Source organism: Callospermophilus lateralis, unplaced genomic scaffold (assembly GCF_048772815.1).
Source record: "Callospermophilus lateralis isolate mCalLat2 unplaced genomic scaffold, mCalLat2.hap1 Scaffold_831, whole genome shotgun sequence".
In the NCBI taxonomy this organism is placed as follows: domain Eukaryota; kingdom Metazoa; phylum Chordata; class Mammalia; order Rodentia; family Sciuridae; genus Callospermophilus; species Callospermophilus lateralis.
The window spans coordinates 251233-266433 of NW_027516379.1; the positions used below are offsets into that span (position 1 = coordinate 251233).

At 33.6% G+C, this 15201-nt stretch overlaps 1 protein-coding gene across 1 annotated transcript in view; it reads right to left on the reverse strand.

Annotated features, from left to right (window-relative positions):
* LOC143386198 (roundabout homolog 2-like) overlaps window positions 1-15201 on the reverse strand; it is a 144572-nt gene that overhangs the window by 63853 nt on the left and 65518 nt on the right. Inside the window, 3 exon segments of the mRNA XM_076841450.1 lie at window positions 2443-2614; window positions 4958-5082; window positions 8174-8405. Coding sequence (XP_076697565.1) covers window positions 2443-2614; window positions 4958-5082; window positions 8174-8405 — 529 coding nt within the window.

Consider the following 15201-nt stretch of genomic DNA (forward strand, 5'->3'; position numbering starts at 1 on the left):
ATCAAAATTAAACCTCTAGGAATGGATATAATCAGTGATTTTTAGCAAATATTAATGGAAGAGATAATGAAAAAACTCTCCAAAAATTCCAGAGGAATAAAGAGGAGGAATACTTCCTACCCATTTTATAAAGCCAGATACTCTAATTCCAAAACTTGACAACGATTGTAGAAGAAAAAAATGCTACCTATCAATTTTAAGTGCAAGATTCTTTACAAAATGTCAGTAAATCACATCTAGAAACACCCATATAGAGGACAAATCTGACCAAGTGGAATTTATCCCAGGAATGCAAAGTTGATTTACCTTTGAAAACCATTCATTAGAATTGATCATGTCAACAACCACCGCCCACCTCCAAACAAAATAAACCAAAACCCAGGAAAAAAAGTATGGTCATTTTAATAAACTCAAAAAAGTCATTTCACAACTATTAAAATGAACAAGAGATGTTAGTAAGGCCACAAGATAGAATGGCAATATAAAAATTTACTGTATGTATAATGTAAAACAAAAGGAAATTTCAAAAATCCATTTATCATAGTAAAAAAAATCTTTAAGTACACACAAAATATTTTAACAAAACATGTAAGCCCATTCATACATAGAAATCTACAAAATATTCTGAAACAGTATTGAAGATGTCTATAATGAAGAAGTATATCATGTCCTGAACAGAAAAAATCATAAGTAAAATGTTTACCCAATTTTGATGGATAGATTCATTGCACTTCAATCACACTTTCAACATATTTTTGTAGAAATTGACATTAATTTGAGAAGTATATGGAAAGGTAGAAGGCCTATTATCAGCCAGAGCAATTCTGCAGAAGATAATGGGCAGTATTCACATTACCTGATTTCAAGAGTTACTGTAAGATACAGTAATCAAGAGAGTATAATTACCATATAAACATTATAAACATAAGGAACCCAGGAATGAATCCATGTGTATGTGGTTAACTGGAGGAAAACAAGTCTTGTCAGTGTGCCTATACAATTTGATATGCATACATAAACATTAATCCTTGAACCACATGTAATTACCTTAAATTGAATTACAGAACTATGTATGAAAGCTAAAATTATAAGGCCTTTAGAAAAAGTATGAGATAATGTCGTCAATATCTAGAAGTAGAACACAATTTCTTAGGAACAATAAATATGAAAAATATTATGATAAGTTATACTTCATTAAAATTTAAGACTTTTGTTCATCAAAATACATTAAGAAAATAAATATAAAGTAATGGATTAGGAGAAAATGTTTGTGAGATATATATTTGTGTGTGTGTGTCTGCCTGTCTATCTATCTATCTATCTATCTATCTATCTATCTATCTATCTCTAGAATTTAAAAACAACTCTCCCCAAGGAGTAGCAAGAAACAATCCAAGTTTAGAGAGGCAAAGACCTGGCAAAATTACAAAACAAAATCTGCAAACAGCTAGGAAGCACATATAAAGTTGCTTGAGATCATTAATCATTAAAAAAATTCAAGGTAAAATCACAAGGATGTTACTGTTTTACATACACTTGAATGCTAAATTTTCAAAGGCTGGCAACGTCAAATGTTGGTGATAATGCAGAGAAACTGACAGTCCTTTTCCTTGCTGCTGGGAGTATTAAATTTTAAAATTTGAAATTGTGGAAACTGTTTAGCAGTTTCTTATAAAGTCAAAACTATAAAGCCCTATTACCCACAAATTCCTCTCCAAGGTGTTTCTCCAAAGGAAATGAAAGTATGTGTCCTTGTAAAGGCTTACAGAAAAATGTTCATTCTCCCAAAAGAAAAGCAGATAAACAAAATACAGCTTATTCATAGAACTGAATCCTGCTCAGCAGCAAAACATGTGAATTGCATAATACATACATGGTTGAATCATCAAAAAAACTGAAGCTTCGTGAAAGAAACCAGACATAACATATCATATTCTGCATGATCCCATTTATATACACTTCAAGAGCAGACAAATATAATCTATGCTGATAGAGAAGAGTTCCATGCAATGATGGAAGTAGATTTAACACGAATTTCTTTGGGATAGTATATTTGGATTACTAAGTTTCTTTGGCCTGGTTCTGATTAATTTTTGACATTTTTCTGGCTAAGAAGCATGTAGATTTGAGACACGATGCACTCCTTTCAGTTACTTAATATTTCAGTGACACCAAAATTACAAATGAAGCTAGTGATTAAAAATAATTTTCAAATACCTTTCAGCTTTTAAACTCATAATGATTATAGATTCAAGAGGCTGGTGGGCATCTTAAGAGCACAAGAACTTATATCATTTTGTAGGAAATCCTACTCAGTCATTTGCCCATATGGTATGTTCATATCATATGAACATATGATATGTTAAGATGTAGACTGAAACCAATCTACATTGTTGTCAGTTGAATAATGCTGAAGTATTTAGCACCTACATCGATACTCACCAATTATTATTGGCTGTGGTTCACTTTTTACTCCAACCCCGGAGCTGGTACTAGCCGCAAACTCAACCCGGTATTGAATACCTGGGAATAATTCACCAATTATTACCGACCGAATGGCTGCGTCCACAGTTTTGTTGATATGGAATCGTGTTTCATTTCCCAGACACCAGATCTACACAAAGGGAAAGTGAAAACACATAAATATGAAAATCCCATTTGTGGTAACTGAATGACTATAATTGATTAAATATTTTTAATTGTGACCAGTCTAATTTCTGGTCTCCCAGAAATGTTTGTGAATGACATTTCCCAAAGTCCAACTCCTGCATTTTATGTATATGTGTGAATTAAAGGAAGAACAATAAAAGAAAATACAACTATTCAACATTCAAACTATATATATATATATATATATATATACATACATATATATATATATATATATATATATATCATCAAGGAATTATGATAAATAATCTATAACAAACAATGATTCCTTTAACACCTATATAGAAAATGGTCTTTAGTTGGAAATAGCATTTTGGTACATATAAAAACACATACTTTTTTCCACTTAATTTATCAAAATTTATTGTGCATATAACCTATTTAAAATATGATGGCTATGAATTATAATGTCTAAGGCATATAGATATACATCTAAGTAATTTATATTTCATTAAAGAAAATATTAACTTACACAGAAGTAGTCAGTGAGATTAATTGACCTAAGTTATAGGTATTGACTAAAATGAGATTAAAGCCAATATTTACATTGACACCAATAAATCTTTATATTGATGAATACATACACACACACACACACACACACATACACACACACACACACAGAGACACATATGACACACACGAAAATAAAATGGTTAAATACTGTAGACACTGATGTTAAAGCACCTAGGTCTTTACTCCAAGAAGAAATCATACTTTAGATCATATTTTCTTTAGGGATATGAAAAACTGTAATTGTAAAATAGTTCTGCTGCATATCTTTATTTTAATTCATATTATACTTCATAATCTACATATAGATGAACATGTAGGAATACATAAGGTTTGTTTCTGAAACAGGTAAGCCCCTGAATTCTTTTAGCAAAATAATTATTGTGCATCCTGTTCCATATTTATATCTGACATCTGTGTTCCCAGCAAAAGAATATTTATCACTCATCTATGTATACAATTTGCTAATAAAATATGACAGATTTATAATGAGTGGAAAATTTTATAATTTATGAAAAACATTCATCATGTTGTAAATAAATTTATCAAAATTTAATTGAAAGTAAATTTAGGGTATTCAGACCTAGATGGTCCTAAAGCAAATTCCTCACCGAATTAAATCACAGACATGCACACACACACATATATACACCATAGTGATTAATTATCTAGTGTTCAAACAATGTTCTAATATTTTAAAACTTGAGAATGTACAAAACTATCCTATTATGAAGGCATTTATTCTTATACTTTTTTAGAATGTTTGCTGATAAAGTGATGTTAATCATTTTAAAATAAAACCTTATGCTTTAGTGCATTCATGTGCTTCCAAGTTGACCTTCAAATTAATACAGTTCTATTTAAAATATAGGATATTTTTAGAGATAAAATTCAATCAGCAATCTTTTGAGTGAACTATTTCAACTTTATTTCACATACCAATTATGGATTTCTGAAGCAAAGTGAGGTGTTCTTTATTATATTATTTTTATTGCATAAGTTGTTTTCAAAATTCTAGAAATATTTCCTAACAGCAACACAGATTTGAAATTTTACAAAGTTTAGTGAGAAGTTTTACACTCATCCATGGTTTAATCATATCAATTAGATAAAATTTTATTTTGAATCCTTAGACATGGCCTGTGTCTTAAACATCAAGGATGAGGATAAAACAACAGATACTCTTTCTAAATAGCAACAAGTTTATCAATTAATAAAAGAGACAAAACTTTTTTAAGTTTTTTTTTTTAATTTGATGTTTTAATGGTCACCTTCCCCCCGCCGCAAGGGAAATATCTTTCAAAATCTTAATAAATAAAAGCAGAATATAGAGATCAAGTTGGTGTTGCCATCTTCTATTCCTACCTTATCCACTCTAAATCCAAAATCTCTCTCCATTTCTTGAGAACCAGATTTAAAACAGCTGCCCTAAGTCCCTTACATAGAATTTAATAATAATCATGCAGGCAATTTCTGGGATGACCTCTTTATTACCTACATCTATCCCCATCCCTTTAAATCCTTGGTTCCTGGATCATACCATATAGAAAATCATTCCACTGTTGTAGGTTTTTTGCTCAACTCAGTTATGTGTCTAATCTTAAAATTAAGTTGTGATTCCTGATGCATTTGTTTCCTTACCTGTCATACAAAGGTATAACCACTTCACACTTTAAATGAATAAGAGAATATTTAGAGCTGTCTCTTTCTCATATGACACTGAACTTTCTCCAAAAAACTATCCATAAACCTTTCTTCTTCATGCAGGCCCTACCTTGTACTCTTGGATTATTCCATTCTGGTGATCTGGAGGAGGAGGATCCCAGGAAACACTAATGCTTGTGCTATTGTGGCTTCCGACTGTCAGCACAGTGACAGATTGTGGAGGGGCACTTGGGGCTGCAGAGGGAGTAATTAGGAAAAATGCAGTCTTTGAGTCTCAGTGTACATTAGCATTGCTTACAAAATATTAATAGAAAGGCAAGACCAATGACATTCTGGCTTCCAGTACTTCTAAATCTGTATATAGCATTTAACAGTGACAATTTTTTTTTGAGAATTCAGTCATTAAACTCAATAAAAAAATTAAAGCAAATACAACAGGTGGGGAAACATGCACTAAATAATAAATTTAACAGTTAACATGCTAATGAGTGGTTTTTATATGCCCAGCACCAAAATGTCAATTTTCATTATCACCATAACCTCAGTGGGTAGAAGTAACTCTTAATTTCACAGAAAAGGAAATGATCTACTGTAAGAAATTTATCACAGTCAAATGAAGCCAGGCATGGTGGCACATGCCAGTAATCACAGCAGCTTGGGAGTCTGAGGCAGGGTGATCAAAAGTTCAAAGCTAACCCCTGCAAAAGCTAGGCCCTAAGCAACTCAGTGAGATCCAATTTCTAAGTAAAATACAAAGCAAGGCTTGGGATATGACTTAGTGGTTGAGTGTCCTGAGTTAAATTCCTGGAACTCCCTTACCAAAAAAAAAAAGTTAAATGGTAAGTCAGGATTTGAACCAGGTACATCTGTTTTAAGAATTTGATTATTTCAATTCTAATAGACCATGTTTCTGAAAAATAAAATCATAGCTTCCAACCAAAATTATTTTGAGAGAATATATATCAAAATTTTATGAGATATTATTTTTGAATAGTGGGATTATTGACAGTCTTTTAAAAAATATTGTTTTCGATTGTGTTTAGTAAATAAAAACAGAAACACAGATATAAATTTCACCACCAAAGAAAAACAATCCTTTCACACTGGGAACAATAATTGACTCTCATAAACTGACCCATAATTTAAGATTTAAAACTGATTTTATATGGATGGGCAAGAGACTATGATGATAAATATGAAAACAGGTTCATGTTGGGTCAAATGTGAAGTAGTCAGATTTTGATTTCCAACAAAAACTCTTTTTCTTTATAGTTTCTCCTATAACTAATTACCACTGTACTGAGAAATAGGAAGCACGAAGGTTTTCCTGAATTTAGACTAAGCATATTCCATACGGTGCATCTGAGAGTTAAGAAATATTAATTTTGCAGAAAAATACTCCTTTATTTTCAGTGAATCTCTGAATTTAAACCAAATGTAGAGAAAGCATAATAAGGATTCTACATAAAAATTCCTTGATAATTAGAAAACAAAGAATTTTATGACATTAAAGGATTTTTATATAAAACCATCAATGCTTTTATATTCTGCACAGTTTAGTCCCTTAAAAATCGTATCTAAAACATATTTTGAAGACCCATTGATAAGGTTTTTCCCATGTTTGGCAAAGTTGTCAGGACATAAATTTCATTGAGAAATGATCATATTTACATTGAGATATAGGATGTACACAGACATGTGATAATACAATATTGCTCTTTTCCTATTCCTCTATGTGACAATATTGCTGTAAAAGAGGGTATGATGACATCAATCTGACCACTTTTCTACCAGCCTTGTAGTTAGTAAGTAGACTGCACTGAAAAATAACACTTTTGAAACTGGCTTTTCATTCTCCTTACTGCTGGCTTGGCAAGAACACCAGGCCTGCTTCCTGACAGGTCATTTATTCTGGTACTCAGCTTCTTTGTACAGATGTGAAAGAACCCAAATCGCTGCTCATCATTCCCAGACATAGCCCAGCTGAGTTCCATTTGTTACCTTCACAAGGCCACAGAAATCAGAGATGAATGTACACTGAATGGTGACAAATGTCTAGGCCAGAGGAAAAGCCTAACTGCAGTGAAAATGACTTTCGGAGGGAGGATTCCAATGTGATCTTCTGTATTGGAGTTATCCACCCTGCTCATTAGTACTACACTTGCAAGATATGGTAAAAATTTAATGCTGGAGAAAATACTACCAATTTTTATCAATCTTGCATTTTCTTTTCATATCCTAAAAGTAAAGCAAATGTGCCTTTAAAATAAGGCTTTGTGCCCCTGCCTGTGGATCACACTGTAAACTAATGTGAACATTCTATTTTTGCTCTGTATTATATTATAGAAAATTTATATTTTATAAAATTTCTCTGGTCAGACATACCGGTCAGTATAAGCAAACAATATACATTTTCTTAAAGCCTTTTTAAAAATATCTCTTTGCATAACATACATTTAGACAAAAGGTTTTTGTTAGGATTGGTGCACATAAAATTAGTATAAAAACAAAAAGGGGGATTTGTTTTGTCATCCCGCATTTTTATTTTAATAGCAATATTCATTATAAGTCTCTGGCTTACTGAAGGAGACTTTATAAATGGACTAGTTGAAACCTATATCAATCTTAGGTCCATCATTGATTGACTTTAAAGTATCTGTGGGTAAAAAAATTTTCAAAACTAGAGAGAAGGCAAGAATTTTCCTAAGAAGAAACGTATTACAAACATGAAAGTGACCTTCCAAATCAGAGCTTATGTTTCAGACTGGCAATGCCCACAGTAGAAAATGGCTGAGAAAAGAAAATATCACATTCTACTACATTAAAAAAGGAGTAGTCATTGTGAATAACCTGTGATCTTGTATTTTCTATAGTCTGTCCCTAATGAACTGCACCCACATAAATATATGGAAATATGCTGCAATCAAAATCAAGGGCACAGAAACATATAAAACTTGGTTCAAATGTTTAAGAAGAATTTAAATTCAGAATCTATTTATATTTTTATATTCATTTTTGTCAGATTCTGTACAATTCTCCTAATACAAAGAGAAAAATGAGAGTGCCTACTATATATTTTTTCTTTTTTTAATAACTTTTTAGTTTTCAATGGACCTTTGTTTTATTTATTTATATGTTGTTTTGAGGATTCAACCCAGTGCCTCACATGCTAGGCAAGTGTTCTACACTGAACTACAACCGCAGCCCATATATCTTTAAATGTTCTCTGTCTAGTTTTCTAAGGAATATACTAAAATAGAACTGTAAGAGAAGTTGGTTTATTCATAGTATAAGTTTGGTTTACATTACAAATTGGGATACTCACCTTCTTCAGTAGTACGGACTGTTTTAGATTCACTATCCATTCCTTGGAACTCATTAAAATATGGTCGGACTTTAATTTCATAAGTGACTCCTTTTTTCAGATTGACTAAGAAAGCACTTCGCTCAGTTGGGACTTTGGCATCTAAATTCTGCCATGAGGAGGTGGCTTGTAGGCCTGAAGTCTGACCATACATTACTCGGTAGCCTTGAATAAACTGAGGCTGGCGATCAACCTGGAAAACACATCAAAGACCCTCTGAAACTAAAGGGAGGTGTGCCAGAATCACAAGAGACCTATCGTCTCTTCTCTGTCCCAGTTCAATCCACATACCTATCTTCTCAGTGAGACCAGGGCTTTCTAACTCATCTCCCTGCTTCCAATAACCTCCTCCAATCCCACATTCACATTTCCCCCAACATTATCTCCAAAATGAAGAGTAGGACAACTCTCTTGCATTCAACACCCATATTTATGGTTTTATATGTGATATGGTATTTTTCAGGGATTTCCATTCTCATTACTTGTCTGCTCCTTAGACATTTTTGAGTTCTTACTAGTATCTGCCAGGAATTCTGCTAAGCTCTGGGGATAAAATGGAAAAAGTTGGTAGAGCCAACTCTTGCCCTCGTGGTACTTTGAGTCCAGGTGGAAGGTAGGCATTACGGTGCCTACATGGCCAAGTTCAGTTACAGCACACATCAGAAATAAATGTAATGAATGGCAGGCACCAGGAAATAAGAGCAGAAGAAGCTCAATGATTTGGGAAAGGGAGGTAGTTTCCAGACAAAAGTCAGAGGATTTGACATCTGCAATAAAAATAGAGCTTACCAGAGGAAAGAAAAGTGGGGACAGATGTGTAACCACCCTGTGGCTAGAGAGAGCATATAAAAGAGATTTCAGTTGTGAAACAAGTACTAATGTTTTAAGTGCATATGAAAACTTATACCCATTACCAAATAGTCCATGAAAAAGCTTTTGTTAATTCAGTAACTTCTTATTCTTTCAGTGGTCCTGCTCTGTACACAACCAAACTCTCTTATGTTTTCATTTACTTAAGAGACAATAGCTATTTTTAAAAATGATCTGAGATTTGTAATTTAAAATTTGAATCAAATAGAACTTTTTTAATGTATTTTTATATGTATTTTTGTTCAGTCTCATGATAATTACATGAAAATCAAATAATGTAAGTGCAAGTAGAAAAATAAACATGCTCCCTTTATATATTTATTAAGCACTCTTCACAGGTGTTTCAGAGTTTCTTCATTTGTAGGGAAAGGAAATTTAGGGTTTTTTTCTTTATTTTTAAAGAGTTTTTGTTCCTACCCTATTTCTTAAGATGCTGTATTGAAGCATAAACAGTGATGGTAACTTCTCCAATTAGTATCTCATATTATAGTTTAATATTCATATACTAAGAAGCTTTAAGCTTGATATATTTTACTGTCAAATCAAAAGTAAAGATTAATGGAGAGAAATAAAATCACCTCATTTCAGAATGGTTATGAAGAAAGAAAAAAGAGAGAAGGTGATGATGGAAATGGTTATGTTAACTCTTAAAAAAATTCTTTATTCCGTTGTCAGCTTGCTATGAACAAAAAAATGTTTTTATCATGAATTAACTTCTAACACCTCTTATTTAGCTTCAGCATTGTTTTGTTTGTTAAGGGAAGTCAGCAAAGCAATTAATATTAAGCTATTAGTTTTCAAATAATAAAAACGCAGAGCTTCGGGCAAAACAATGGAACAATTGTTTTTTTCCATGTTCAGAATGTCCAAGCTAGAAATCTCTAGGAAGTTGATGGGTCTGACTGTGTGTGTATCTATATACAGCTAATTCCAGCCTTTCAGATGAGTCTCAACAAATATAAATTTCTTCACCCATCTGACAACTTTCTAACCCTCACAGATTTTTCTGGAATTACTGCTATACTTGTATAAGATTATATCAAGAATGACTTAAGATATTTGCCTGTCAGTAAATGGATGGATCTGTAGACTATCATGCTAAGTAAAAGACACCAGTTCCAGATACCAAAAGTGGAATGTTTTCACTGATATGTGGAAGCTAAACCACAATCAGGGGGTGGGAGATAGAAGTTCAGTGGAGCAGACAATGGGGATTGAAGGGAAGGGAGGAAGGATGGGAAAAGGAAAGAGAGTGGAATGAATCTGGCATAACTTTCCTATGGACATACATGAATATATCACAGTGAATCTTACCATATAGTAAGTATATCCTCTGGAATATAATACACTCTACACTTTAGTATTTTATAAAAATGAATTCTACTGACATGCATAACTAACAGAAACCAATGAAAATAAATAAATGATTTGTAAAAATGATATTTTAATAAATGCATAAAATCCCACTTAAACAAAAAAAAAGAAAGAAAGAAAGAGAAAGAATGAGGAAAAGGGGGAGCCCAGGTCTAACACAGAAACTCGTGGTCTCTGAGACCTCATCCATGTTACCAGTTTGTGTTCATAATGACTCACATATTTTTTTTAAAAAGCAGGAGTCATTCCAACATCATAAAATAAGGCAACCAAGAAGCAAAAAGTTAAATTTACAAGAGTCAAAGAGTGATGCTTTTCATCAAAACTGTCAAAGTTTGAGAAAAAAAACAAAATAAGAAAAAAAAAAACTTGCAGCGTACGTTAAAACAACATGAAGCTTACATTTTATAAACTTCTCTGTGTTGGCTTTAAGTGAATTTATATACTGAAAGAAAGACATAACTCACAATAATAGCTTGTTAATACTGAAAGAAGCAAGCTGTGTTTTTAAGAAGAGCATTAAGCAGCTGTTTCCAGATGAAGGGAGTCTGTAAATCAGGGTAAATTGGTTTTATCCATGTTTGGTTTTCATTAATTAAGTGTTTTAGGGACTTTATGAAGCTAGTATTTACTACCCCACATCTCCTTGCTCACTTCAGTGGGCACCGTCTCCAACCCCTAGATAGTAATGGCCTACTTAATAGCCACGTAGTTTAACTTCAGTTTGTGTAGTTGCCAGGCATTTGGGGGGAGAGGAAATTTGTTGTTACAGGTGGAAGCAAAAATGAAAATGCTGAGCATTACCATTTAAACAAATAAGCTGGCTTTTATTGGATGTGTGTTCTACACCACTAATGTGTGGTGCTCATTTTGACAGGTTATCATTTTCAAGTTAAACCATACACTTGTCACTAGCTTTATTAACATTCTGAGGAGAAAAAAAAATGTGCTCTTAAAGTTTATTGCAATCAGAGTCTGGCCACAAATTTATAGGTTTATATGATTTTAAAAAATACCACTGTATTTTGAAACATGCATTAAAAAGAATTGTGTTAAGGAAGAAGTGAAATGATAAAGAAAACTTCAGACTTCCAGTATAAGACCTTGATTTCAAATAGAGTTTAGTCTCTTAAGTTTTCTGAGCCTTCCTATACTTGTGTTGTTCAGATAATACCCTCAGCTCAAGGGTGCAAAAATAATCAGATGTCTAATTTCAGAAAAAAACACTGCAAACTGTAGAGATGTGTAATGTTAAGGAGCTTTGCTAAAGAAGGGATGTACTAAAAAGAAGTAGAATATATGGGCTTTCAAATCAGTGTTGTTATTGAACCATTCAAGATGTTGAATAGCTACTGTTTTCAATAAAACAAAAACAAAAACATCCATTTAAAAATACAATTCAATGTGAGTTTTCTTTGATGGGTTTATCTGCTAAGGAACTGATCTGGTTCTAGTTGAATTCAAAACAATATTATTTTCCATGTCAGTGTTGAGAGTTTTCGGAGTCAAATGGTCTGTGATCCTTTTGGCCTTGAACAGCAACAATAATAATCAAGCACAGGAATAATCATTGTTCAGTGACTATTTTTCTTTGTGGAACAGGTATTTTCTAATCATATTGCCTATCTTCATTAAAACAGTGGTAATTTGATCTTCTGAAATTAGCCATTGCTATCTATTGTTGCTGTAACTTCAGCCATGGGTGGGGCATGGGGATAATTTTTCAGTACAACGTCTTGTCCTTTTGATAGCTGAATCCTGTGGACCTTTGGTAAATCACCTCAGCTGCCGACAGATCCAATCACTTGGCTGGAGAATATATTCCTCCCCTTAAACTCCAACAATCTGTCATTCAAATGACAACAGTGTAATAATTTAAATAACCTATACATTTAGCAAGTTAAAATATTACAAAATTACAATTTCTTTGGCTATTGGTCCCACCCCCAATCAGACTTTTTTACTAAAACTTATCTCTCTCAAATACGTTTTTTTTTTTTTTTTGGTGGTTGGTATTTGGGGGTGGGGGTTTGTCAAGGATTGAATTCAGGGGCACTTGACCACTGAGCCACAACCCCTGCCCTATTTTGTATTTTATTTAGAGACAGGGTCTCACTTAGTTTCTTAGGGTCTCACTTTTGCGGAGGCTGGTTTTGAAGTTGTGATCCTCCTGCCTCAGCCTCTCAAACTGCTGGGATTACAGGCATGCACCCATGCCTGGCTTCAAATACATTCTTACATATGTGTAACTACAAACTGAAGGGGAATTATACCCTGAGATATTATTGAATATGTTACATTTCAAAAGAAAAATGTAAAGACCTATGAAAGCAACTGGTTCAATTGTTTAATAGGCAGTTATTAAAAGAACATTTTAAAAAACAGATGTGAAGGACAAGGATTCTATACTCACATAAATCCCTGCCCAAGAAAGAGATAGATAAGCAAACTGGCAAGTCAGCCTTCATGGGCTACAGAGATGAATATGACATGGTCCTTTCCTGGAAGAACTCCCAATATATAGACATGCAATTTTAATCTAATTTGATGTACTCTTTTAAACTTAGTGAATCTTGAAGCAATTAACTTCATAAACATGATGACTTTAATTCTTCCCCAAATATTTTCTTCACTTAGAAGTAGCTTAAAGAAGCTCCCTCATTTTTTTGCATGTGCATTTCCAGTTTTCCCAGCATCATTTGTTGAAGAGGCTATCTTTTCTCCAATGCGTGTTTTTGGCAACTTTGTCTAATATAAGATAATTGTAATTTTATGGGTTAGTCTCTGTGTCCTCTATTCTGTACATGCACAAAACTCAACTCAAAGTGGATCAGGGACCTAGGAATTAAACCAGAGACTCTGCGTCTAATAGAAGAAAAAGTAGGCCCTGATCTTCATCATGTGGGATTAGGCTCCAACTTCCTTAACAAGACTCCTAGAGTGCAAGAATTAAAACCAAGAATCAATAAATGGGATGGAATCAAACTAAAAAGTTTCCTTTCAGCAAAAGAAACAATCTGTGAAGTGAACAGAGAACTGACATCCTGGGAGCAAATTTTGACCCCTCACATATCAGATAGAGCACTAATCTCTAAGATATATAATGAACTCAAAAAGGTAAGCACCCAAAAAACAACCCAATCAACAAATGGGCCAAAGACATCATCAGACACTTCTCAGAAGAGGATATACAATCAATCAACATATATATAAAAAAATGTTCATTATCTCTAGCAATTAGAGAAATGCAAATTCAAAACTATTCTAAGATATCATCTCACTCCAGTCAGAAGGGAAGCTCTTATAAAGACAAACAACAATAACTGTTGGTGAGGATGTGGGGAAAAAGGTACACTCTTACATAGCTGGTGGGACTGCAAATTGGTGCAGCCAATATGGAAAGCAGTATGGAGATTCCTTAGAAATCTGGGAATGGAACCACCATTTGACCCAGCTATCCCTCTCCTTGGTCTATAACCGAAAGACTTAAAAACAGCATACTACAGGGACAGAGCCACATAGCAGCACAATTCACACTAGCTAAACTGTGGAGCTAATCTAGATGTCCTTCAGTAGATGAATGGATAAAAAAATGTGGCATATATACACAATGGAATTTTACTTGGCAATAAAAGAGAACAGAATCATGGCATTTTCAGGTAAATGGATGGTATTGGAGAAGATAATGCTAAGTGAAGTTAGCCAATCCCAAAAAAATAAATGCCAAATGTTTCTTCTGATATAAGGAGGCTGACTCAGAGATCCAACATGGCGGAGGGCACGGAGAGATCAAGTCTCTGACCTCTTCAGCTGTGCGGGCATAGGGAGTCGTAAGCCATCTAAAGGCTGTTTGCTCAGGATCACTAGGTAATGCTGAGCTGACGTGGATCTGGGGCAAACAGTCTGGGCCTCTCAGAACATGCACTGAGCCCGGATAGGCTGAATTAATGCTCCTGTTCGCCTGTGTCTCTCAGGCAAACCGCTGTGACTCAGCACTAAACGATCTCACTGAAACAACTGGTTGTCCCTTCTGACCCTGCGGAGGTTAATACCAAGTGAGCAGGACAGCCTAAATATTCAGGAGGACCTAGAGGCATCAGAAAAATGGCCAAATAAAGAATCAAGGAATACCTTAGATATATGGAATGGAATCTTAAAGAGGATATGAGACAGCAAAGTTAAACAGTGAAAGAACACATTGAAAATGAATTACATAAACAGATAAAAGAAGCAAATAAGCATCTTTATCAGGAGATAGAGATTATTAAAAAAATCAAACAATAATTCTAGAAATGAAGGAAACTATAAACCAAATTTAAAACTCAAATGAGAGTATCACTAACAGAGTAGAGCAAGTAGAAGCCAGAACGTTAGATAATGAAGACAAAATATATCATCTTGAAAAGAGTCTAGCCAACTCAGAAAGGCTGGTAAAAAATCACAAGAAAAACATCCAAGAGATATGGGATAACATAAAAAAAACAAACTTAAGAGTCATCGGGATAGAGGAAGGTATAGAGATTCAAACCAAGGGAATGAGCAACCTGCTGAATGAAATAATTATAGATACCTTTCCAGAAATAAAAAAGGAAACGGATATACAAATTGTCAATGCATACAGGACACCGAGCATTCAAAATCACAGTAGACCAACGTCAAGACACATTGTTATGAAGATATCCAATATACAAAACAAAGAGAAAATATTAAAAGCTACAAGAGAAAGGAGGCAGATTACATTCAGG